Genomic DNA, 11339 nt, shown 5'->3' on the forward strand with positions numbered 1-11339 from the left:
CCTTGAGAGACACAAACTATTTTTAGGGGAATGTGTCATGCATTCGCAAGGTTTTTTTTCCTGACATAAATCACCATTAATTGGGAGTGAAGACCTTGTTTCGGGGGCTTGTTAATTTTTTTCCTGTATAAAATGCCCCCCTCCCCCTTTTTGGAAAATCATGGATCTGCCCCTAATCTTTACTAGAAGTATTCTGTAACACATTCAAAGAACTTCGCACTATTACCTTTTGGAGATATCTCACAGATTGTGTTAAGGCGTAGATCGCAACCACCATCTTGAATGGTTCCATTCGGATGCAAGATGGCACAATCTTGGAAATTTTCAGAAGAGGGATAGCCGGGTGCCCATAGATTATCCTGCCAGTTGTTTGACTCCGTACAATCCACCCATCGCCAGTCACCTTCAGAGGTTAGGTCAGATAATCCTGAATAAACAAAAGTAAAAAAACAAACAGTGAAGTGGAGGAGTTGGCAAGTGACAGGTTTCAATGGAACCTTTGGTTGTAAGGAAGTGCATGAGGCTCTGAGCTACTCACAATTGAAAATTTCTTTTGATAAAAGATCTTGAAGTTAATTAAAATTTGAATTGTGACGCTTTTATGTAATTATAATGTTTTGTTACTCTGCAAAAAAAAAGGGCAGTGAGAGTATTTCTGTTGTAATTCTACAAAATGCCTAACCTTATGTATCAACAAATGCAGAAAAAACAAGAACAACTATATTTATGTCAATTCACATTCAATATTATGGTATTGGCAACAAGTATGCCTATAGACCGCTCATGTATCTAAATGAAGTAGATGTATATTAATATTACTTGGGAATGTTACCTATACCATTATATTGAATGTGACCTTCTGTTTCATTTCATGAATATCGAAGCACTTTACCAATCCACCATTTTCCATCTGGATATATCTCAGAGGTCCTGTTCATGATGAAGTTCCATTCTTCCTCGTTATTGATGATGACAAGGTCACCATCCTCTGTGTCATCACATGACCTCCTCCCTGCCATCCACCACTCTCCATAGGTCAGAACTCTGAACTGATAACATCTTCCACCAGGGCTTTCCTCAAAATCAACAGGGCAAGAACCTGTGAAGTGTGATATATAAGAATTGACAAATGCAGTATTAGACCTACTTGTTTGGTAAACTTTGATATTTCCAACCAAATGAAATGAATATCATTTTAGATCCCCTAAAAAAAAACTGCCTTGGCTTGTTTTTTTTTCTGACCTAAAAATAAATCACCTTCATTCTGCATGCAGCATGCCATGTTCTGCCTTAGTTTCAACCAACGAACGTAGAGGGCAGCAACACTTTGCAGTATTGCTTTTAGGAAGGTCCACTCCGCTCAGATTTTGTGACCACTCTAAGCTCCGCCCCTCACTCAGAGAACCATTGGGGCAGATTGTAGAGTTGATTTTTTTTTCGTTTGTTCAATTTTAATATTTTTCATGGATTTTGAGAACTTCAATAAAGAACGTTAAATATTATTTTAATGATTTTAATGTATTTTTTCTAAAAAAGTAAGACAAAAGGTAATCATGATTTTTGTAGTTTGCATATCAATAAAAATGCATAGTCTGATAACCTTGTATTTACCGTTCTTCTGCTTTATTTCGCTGCCCCTACCACAACTACACCAGCCAACACCAGAGCCAACACCTTGATCTTCTGTCCTGACAGCGCCAAAACTTTCCCAGTCACATATGGGTATGTGCGCGTATACTGCGCAAACAACAGTGCTGGCCGCATACTCGACGCGAATCGACCAAGCTTGACTTGGACTCGAAGGATATGGACTTGGTCTGTCACTGGTGTGGCACTAAGGCAGTTGAACAACGATAAATATTCAAGGTTAGAATCTCAATTTTCACTTATAGTATAGATTAGAGCATAAAAATATGTATACAGTATGTAATATCCACAAATCCGACCCAGCTTTTTGCAATCCATCAGGCAGAGATCGAATACGGCCACTACACAAGCAAAGCCAAAACCAAGCCCTAGACCTGGCCATCGTTAGACCTAACATTAGACCGAAACTATTCGGTTTAGTATCGAGCCATTTATATTCTGAAGGGTATCGACTTATGAACTATCAAGGGGCGAAGGTCTGCGTCACAGGTAGTATTTTCATGCTATAATTTTACACCAATTTATGAAAGCATGCATGCAGAATTTTAGATACCACCATCCGGTAAACCGGCCAAACCTACCGGGACGCCAGCCGCGCCGTGCATGCATGCTCGGTCAAACCACCATGGCGCTGGATTGTGTAGGTGCATTGATGTGGTGCAGCGAAATTTAGATGAAAAATGTATCAACCTCACATATCTTTGTTTTAATATTTGATATGCAACGTCATAAAATCATAGTCATCACCACTTAATATTTTAGGAAAAATACAGATATAAATGTTTCATATTTTTATACATGATATTTGATGTAAACACTTTTATAACAAAAATGTTGAAAATGAGGAAATGAAAAAAAAAATCAACTCTACAATCTACTATAATGGTTCTCTGAGTGAGGGGCAGAGCTTAAGAGCGGTCACAAAATGAGCTCGGCAAAATCGGGGTGAAATTAGGAGATTGGTTTAGTTGATGACAGAATTCATCCTATTTACTGAAGATTAAAAAAGATTAAGACAATAATTTAATTTAAATTTTTTTTTTTAAATAAGGTATATCATTATTTAACTGTTGAAATATTTTTATTTTTCTATTATTGAATCTAGTGTTGTCAGAATCGTTTAGTTTGTCTTTATTTTGCTAGTAATCCCCGAGTGTATTGTGTCAGTTCGTGGCTTCGTTGGCATGCCTACCAAATTGTGCGCATACTTCAATTGTATGCGCGTACCGAGTGGACCTTCCTAATAGCAACACTGATGTGTGTTGCTGCCCTCTACGTTCGTTGGTTTCAACTTGATTGAGGTGCCATGAGCCTAATTACACCAGGAGGGCTAAAGATATTCATTCGACCCAACCCCATTCGAATTTTTTCAATTTGATATTGCCGATTGAAAAAAAGTGTATGAATATGATTCAAAATCTAACACTGATTCTAGAAATGGTAACTACTGAACTTCCTTTGCCCAAATTGGGAAGATATATCAATGATTTGGAACTATTTTTGACTGGCGGAAGAAGTGGGGCTATTTTTCTGTTTGTCTTGATATTCAACTAACTCTTCTAAGTGATTTTTTTTTGGAGGGGGGTGGCTTGTGAAACTTTTTAAATATCAAGCCAGCATTCCTCTTTAAAAATCGTTCCCAGACCCCCGGCCCAGGCCCTTGACTCTTTAATTTTAGTACTTCCCAAAAACTTTCAGCAAATCAGGTAACGAGTTCACGCACATGCGCAATGCACAGTCGTGAACTTGTCCTGCCATACATACAATACTGATTTCGGTCCCACTCGTTCAATTCTACGTCCTTTAAAAGTATCTAAATTAAATATCATACAATACTCGGCATTTTACAAGAAAATATTAGTATCATGCACACAATGAATCGAATTTAAGATACTGTATGCCTACTGTATAAAATAATGAAGGATTATCAACCGAGTTGACTTTAAACCGAGAAAGGGCACACCGGTCATTTCAACGCCGATCGTCCGACTTCCGAATTTCGTGAATCATGCCGGTCTATGGAATGCCACGTGCATACTATATATTTTCATGTTTTCATAATTTTTTTCGTATTTTTAATTTTCAAAAATTGAAAATTGTCGAAATTCAGTTATGAATGATTTATCACCCCCAAGAAAAGGGAATTATATAAATAAATACAATCTTAAAAAAATTGATAAGTAATAAAGGATAAAATCACATTTGAATCTATTTTATAAAAAAAAAAATAGATTTAGATTTATTTATTTTCGTTCAACAGAATAAAATATAATTCAAAGTAACCATGTATATTCAAAATAATACAGACAGTTCAATGACATTGTTTATTAACAAAATAGTATTGAAGATAAATTAACAAAGCTTGTATAAAGGCAAGTCCCTAAATTTAGCTTCCGATCAAAAGTACATGTATATACAATAATGGAGACGGACGGAGACGAGCTTGAAACAAGTCATCTACAAAATATCAAAATAAAGCGAATAAAGCGAATTTTATTCCAATAAAATGGAATAATAGAAATAAGGCAAACGGCATTGGGGGCCCGCAGGGGGGGGGGCAGGGCGATCTAATTTTTCTCTCAGTGGAATTACAGGGGTAATACGGAGTTCTAAGTCCTCTATTTTGATTTTTTTTCTTATATCTCCCCTTCGATCCCCCTTTCTTCCCTTTTCTTCCACCCCCTCACTACTTGAAAGAAAGGCCGGCGGCGGCCGGCGGTTACCTTCCTGCCCCCGTAGCGCCACCCTGTGACTACCTATCTCAGCTACCTACCTGTTGAGGCAGTTACTGGGCCAATCATGTCCAGTTCACCATTCAAAATAGTCCAGGTAGTTAAAGTAAAAGAATACTCTGTCTTGACACGGTCCAAAGATATCAATAACTCGTCAGTATTACCTCCGTACACCGTCTCTGTGCCAATAAATAATGCATTATGATTTAGTCCAATATCAATCAAAAACATAATCATAATGTAAATAACGCGAAGGTCGATGTTAAAAAAACATCAAATAAGTTTAATTTAAGCTATGGATTTAAAATTAATTTTACTTTCAATCAGTCTTCATTAAAAGGACGAAATGCATACAACATCACATTCATTACCATGAATAATATATCCGCCGCAAGGTTTTGCAAAGGCGTATATGATGGAAAATTGCTATTTAGATATAACAACTCTCCAAAGAACTTGGACAATACAGGCATAGGCAAAGGTGCAGAATTCATGTAGTTAAAAATAATTTAATTTTCCATCAAAAGTGCATGTCCTTTTCGAAATGGCTTGTTTCAGATATTCGTATTCTTATTTTAATTAGGCCTACTGCATCACTACACCATTACTTCCACAAACACACACACAAATCGTTACAAGCCATTAGAACCACTCTATGATGCACTGGCGTAAATCCCGGGGGGATGGGGGGGATATATCCCCCCCACTTTTCGAGGAGGGGGGGATGGCCTGTACAAACATCCCCCCACTTTTTTACGAAAGAAATGAAAAAAAAATCGAAAGAGATAATTGTTTTATTGGTGAAAATTCTTCCTAAAATACCGCTTAACAAATAAAACAATATTATTGAATCATAAAATGCAAATAAAGAGCCATTTCACCATTTCCAAACGAAATACTTATGTCCTTATTATAACATTGAAGAGAAACCCCTGTTTCTTCCAATTCATCAATGTTGGGGTCTTTGGGAAGGGATTAAGATGGAATGTCAAAAATTTTTGAATGTAATCTCTAATAAAACCATTAAACCATCATGGGTTAAAAAAAGATAATAATATTGGAGGGGTATTTGCCATATGGACATACAGTGGCGTAACTACGGGGGGCATGGGGGGCACATCCCCTCCCCCCCCCCCCATCGGCTGACACAAAAAAAACGGGGAAAGGGGGAAAGGAGAAAAAAGGGAGAAAGGAAGAGAAACGTAATGGGAAAGAAGAAAATATTCATTATAATGTTATATTATATTATAATTATGTTATGTTACATTACAACTTTATGAAACATAATTTGCCCAGGGCCTACGTCTTTTTTTATTGTTCCTGGTGCTCGCATTGTCTGTTTAACGAGATATATAATCCTGTTGTACTAAAACATCCCGTTTTCAAGTCAATATAAACCAAATATATTTCCTAGCACTTGAGTTATCATTGTTTTATGTAGTGACATATGCTTCTTTTTCATGACTCAAAAGTGATTGTCCCATGTTAAGGTCTTCTTATATATGAAACATTTCCTGTCCGTAATTACGTTCGCACTAGTGGATTGGTGAGATATGTCTGCTTTTCATGAATTCCTAAAATCAGTCCTTAAAATGTCCCTTCTGATCTGAATATCAAACATTTTCAGCTCGCGCTTCGCGCTCGCATCATTTGGTTAATGAAATACGTATGGTCCTAGTTAATTCCTACAAAGAAACCTTAGAATGCCCCACTTCAGGTCTGAATTATCTAAGTTTTCAGCTCGCGCTTCGCGCGCGCATTGTTTAGCGAGACAGGTACCTATCATGATTACACAAATTTGATTATATTGTCCCTTTTTAGGTGTGAATATAAAAAATTTCAGCTCGCGCTTCGCGCTCGCATTATTTGATCAGTGAGATACATATCCGTTTAATGACATTGTCCTTAAAATCTCTCTATTAGGTCAGTATAACTGGCAACTTAGCGCGCTTCGCGCACTCACTTAGTGATTCAAATATTTTACTGGTGCCCCCCTCCCCAATGCCGTGACCCACGGTACGCCACTGTGGACATATCAATGACAATTCCTTGCATATCTAAAAACATGATTGCAAAAAAATGCCAAAATATTTCAGTCATCCCCCCACCCATCAACACGGATTTACGCCAGTGCTATGATGCCAACTCAAGTCCACTGTTGTAGTGGTCAAATGGCTACGGTAATGATGACTGTCACCACTAAAGAGAATTATCTTTATCACTAGCATGTAGCAACCGAACCAACCACCAACCGCAACAAGAACAACACCAGCGATGCATGCAGTTTGGAAGAAGGAAGAGGAAGAGGAAGAGGAAAAGGAGAAGAAGAAGAAGAAAAAAGAAGAAGAAGAAGGATGATGGTAATAATAATAATAACAATAATAATAAAAAATAATGGCGATAATAATAATAATTAAAAAAGCAAAAACAAACGCAGCAACAACAATACTACTTATAACAATATAATATATTTACCAGCTCGCGCAGAAAAAAAAACCGCCCATGGCACTAACCAACAATAGTTATCTTGTGTAAAAAGAAATAAAGTCTACAAATATCATAAATATAGCAACTTTCACCTTGAGTAGTCCCCCTCTGTCCATCGGTAATTTTTACTCTATATCCAAAAACATCACAGTTGAATGGGGAGACATCCCATTTTAGGGAGACAGTGAGAGTGGATGTTGTTTCGGCAGTTAGATTGGTTGGACGAGCTTCGTCTGCTGAAAAACCTGAAAGAAGAATTTATTGCATGTGTTAGTTTATAAAACTTTATACAATATTATACAAGAAGCAAAATAGATAAGTGCAGTAAAACCGTAATATATAATTCGATATTAATTGATAGTAGTGATGATGAGGATGATCATGAATAATGTTTTTTTCTTATTTTGTTGTTACTATCATTCTTTTATCATTATTACAAATTTTGTCAGTATTATTATTACTATTATCATTATTACTATAATTATTGTTATTATTATTATTATTATCATCATTATATTGTCAGCATCATCTCCATGATTGATACAAGATTGAGCTCATTAAATCCGGTACCACATCGATTTTCAAAATTATGAGTGGTTTGCAATAAAAACTGAGCCACTGTAATCTAGCCGTAATCATACTTTGAACATTGAATTATGTTTGCGAATGTAGTTAGAATTGCCTTATTATCTATGTTGTTTGAAAAAGCACAGATTACTTTATTGGGCTTTGATGACAATGGTGTGACCACGAGACGTCTTTTTGTATTGATATTTAAGTTGACTGCTTGATTATTCCTGAGATTTTGATTCCATTGAAAGTTTTATATAGGCCCATGTTAACCTACATTTAAAGGAGGAAGATATTTGGTTTGATATTTAAGCTGGAAGGTTAAACATACACAAACTTCTTTTGAATCAAGCTAAATAGATGATGGAGAATATTCTGCCATGCATCATTTGAATTGTTCTGAGTATACCGTAGGTTGAATTTGAAAGGAAGTAGAAAAATAATTGTCTCCATAACATAATATTATACTGGACATGTAATTTTTTTTACTGATTTTAAGAGAATGTAAATTAATTATTCTTCGTTTTTCTTCCCCCCCCCCCTTTACTTGCTTTTCTTCCCCTTTTCTCGTCTCTTGTTTGTTTTCCTATGTCTTCTTAAAAAGGGGGATGAAGTCCACTGCCCCCGTGTCTTGCCGCGCCTGTGCTAATGTTCACTTGAAAAGAATTCGAGTACCTCGTATATTTTTATAAGAAAGTAAACTTAAATATGTTAAACTAATCTAGGTAATAATTCACCCAAAAATCTAGTAGCCATGTTTGATTTTTTTTAATGAATAAAACACAATAGATTAATGACAACATAGTCGATTAATATTTGAATATTTATGACCTTTAGGGCTGATTTCGCATAAGAAATAGTTGACAGGGACGTCACATACGACGTCATCAATCTCTCCACTAGGCAAGAGCACTCCACAATCGTTTCTATCGTTGCCAGGGTAACCAGGGGACCACAGGGTGCGATGCCAGTCAGTAGTTTCTCCACAATCGACCCATCTCCAATCCCCTTCGACTGAGCTATCATGATATCCTGTCAGAAAATGTGGGAAATACGATTTTACGATAAGAGAACAAGAGCGACGACAATGACAAAGGTGACGATGACGACGATCATTATGATATTGGTTTGGTCTCATTTTACTAATTTCTTTATCAATTTCAACATACATTTCAGTTTTACAGAAAAAAACAAATCGATGACAAACAAAACAAAAACAAAAAAACAATGGTCTACAGTTGCCAGTGGGTAATATCGATACTCTCCAAATTCCGTAGATTGAAAGCATAATCTAATCGACTGTGGTCAGGGACGAATAAAAAATTGGATCGAAATTTCAAATCGAATAAGGCTGAATTCTACATCGATTAGATTGAAAACTCCAATCCAACTTTGGATTGGTCCCTGATCGCAATCTATATATTTACTTTCCACTCTAAGGAATTTAGAGAGTACAAACCTACTACAATTAAATGTTTACAAAATTGTGATGACGATGGCACGGTGATGACGCTTCCAATGAGGACAATAATAGGACAGTGAAACACATAATAAAAATGCAATGATGATATATGGTAGTGATAAAATGTGATAACAATCGTTACAAATGAGGACCATGATCATTCATTTATTCATTGATTCTCCACGCACTATCATTTTTTTCGACACGAATTAAACAAAAATCAGTTTGTCATAAAAAAAAAAGAAATATTTGGGCCCCGTTGCATAAAGTTACTGTTATGGTAACTTTGCTATCCAATGGCAATTTCCCTAAAATCCTTGATTCTGAATGGATGTTGAGCACTGTTACCATGGCAGTTACCATAGGATGGCTACGTTAATATAATGGTAACTTTTTTTGTGCAACGGTGCCCAGATCTGTTTACAGTAGGAGCGGTTCATATCAAAACACAACTTGTGATTGGAAACGCCTGTAACACATGCATGACATGAGGCGATGACAATAATTACAGATCTGTTTAATAGTATGTCATTACACTCATAAAGCATGTATAAAGTTACGGTAAAAGGGTCAGTAATGTGAATAACCAGGCGGGGATCCAGGGGGGGGGGCACGTGCCCCCCCCCCTTTTGAGAAGCAAAATTAAAAATTTGTAATGTAAAAATGCCATTAAAGCAGAGGTGAAGACCTTCTTTTTTTTTTTTTTTTTTTTTTTTACTTGTCAAATTTTTTCGGGTACGAAATATCCTTAATTTGTGGTTGAAAACCTTTTTTTTTTTGGGGGGGGGGTTGTCAAAATTTTCCTCCGAAAAATTTGCCCCCTCCCCCTTTGGAAAATCCTGGATCCGCCCCTGTGAATCACCACTTACGACAAGTCCATGATTCTGCTTAAGATTTCTTAAACGTACCTAACCACCATGATGAGTTTGGAGCGACGGTGGATGTTAGATTGACAAACCAATTGTACTCGGCCTCGTCGTCCAGAATGATAAGGTCAGAATTATTTGTGCGCGAACAAAGCGAACGAGCATTATCCCAGTAAGACCCGAAGGACGATGGCGAGTATTGGTATGAATAACAATTTCCGTTTGGACCTTCGAAGTAATTATCAGGACAATCTGAATAAAAAAGAGATTAGGATGGTCATTAGTCAACAATTAAGATTATATAAAATATAAAAATGGAATAAAAAATAGAAGAAATAAAAAACATATTAAAAGTGAAGATTCAGATTTCTCATTTGAATAACACAATAACAATTCACAACAAATTAGTAACCCCCCCCCGCAAAACCTACTGTCAAAAGTATACACAATACATGTGAAAATAAGCATTTATAGTTTTTTTTTATTGTGTGACTGTTACATCGTGTACGTAGAAATATTTGATTGATTGATTGATAACGAATTTATGTCATTTCATAATTTTCAGCTAAAGAAAAGAAAAAAAAGTTTGGAAGAAAAACAGGTAAAAGGAAAGAGAGTTGTATTTTGAACAGAATTATTCAAAGTTTGCTGTCAAGTAATACGCAATCATTATGAGGCAGAAACTAGAAGAATTGTGTAAACCTGTTTGGTCTACCTAAAAGATACAAAGACAATTTATTGTATTTTCCCATATCTCATGATTCTAAGCCAGATGTGTTCATCATAAAGTTGTTTTTTATATAGCAGCGCATAACGTTTGAAATGAAAAATAAATCGTCAAAACAAATATGGACACCGCGTGAAAATGAAAAAAATTTTTTTAATTCAATTGATTTGTTTGAATGTCATATTCCTGATCAGCTTAACTTCATTGTAATATATTTCTTTCAAAAGTCGTACTCAATCACGACTTAACAATGTATCTGTTTACAAGTTTTACATGATTCTTATTATGTGTTTTGTATGTTTAGAAATGGATAATACCTCGTGTAAATAAAACAACAATATTAAATCGTTCTCATACATTCGAAATACCGCAGCGCAACACTGATACAAACCCTATTAATTACGTACTTACCTCCACGAGTTAAAGCAAATGTGCCGAAAAGAGCCAAGAAAATTAATTTAATACATTCATCCATGGTAAATCATGATCCAACAAAAACAAATCATTAAAACACCAACATGAATTATGTCCAAGTACTAAGATAACGACATTGTCGTGCAATGCCACGGTGTATAGGGAATTGTAATATCAATTCACGCTAAAGTTAATAGCAAACTAGCCTGTTTCGGGCTAGTAATGAGCAAGATTTCAGCTTCAAAGCTTAACCCTCGGACCAAAGGGCACGAAGATATTATACCGCACCTTACTGATAACAAATCCAATTAATACATGTGATATCTCGATTTATAACGCCTTCATCATTTGAAGGTATATATAGACTTCAGAAGTTGACAAAGAACGCCAGGCAATTCACTTAAACAATATCAACAGGAATCCTGACAAATAAA

The 11339-nt window shown here is 35.9% G+C and overlaps 1 protein-coding gene across 1 annotated transcript in view; it reads right to left on the reverse strand.

Annotated features, from left to right (window-relative positions):
* The window catches only part of LOC129271967 (uncharacterized), an 85611-nt gene extending 74550 nt beyond the window's left edge, over positions 1-11061 (reverse strand). Inside the window, exons 1-7 of the mRNA XM_064107017.1 lie at positions 10903-11061; positions 9807-10016; positions 8268-8468; positions 6959-7111; positions 4421-4558; positions 893-1099; positions 227-427 (exon numbers count right to left, since the gene is read on the reverse strand). Coding sequence (XP_063963087.1) covers positions 227-427; positions 893-1099; positions 4421-4558; positions 6959-7111; positions 8268-8468; positions 9807-10016; positions 10903-10966 — 1174 coding nt within the window. The 5' untranslated portion in view covers positions 10967-11061. The remainder of the gene's footprint in view (positions 1-226; positions 428-892; positions 1100-4420; positions 4559-6958; positions 7112-8267; positions 8469-9806; positions 10017-10902) is intronic.
* Positions 11062-11339: the final 278 nt, after the last annotated feature.

Source organism: Lytechinus pictus, chromosome 11 (genome assembly GCF_037042905.1).
Source record: "Lytechinus pictus isolate F3 Inbred chromosome 11, Lp3.0, whole genome shotgun sequence".
NCBI lineage: Eukaryota > Metazoa > Echinodermata > Echinoidea > Temnopleuroida > Toxopneustidae > Lytechinus > Lytechinus pictus.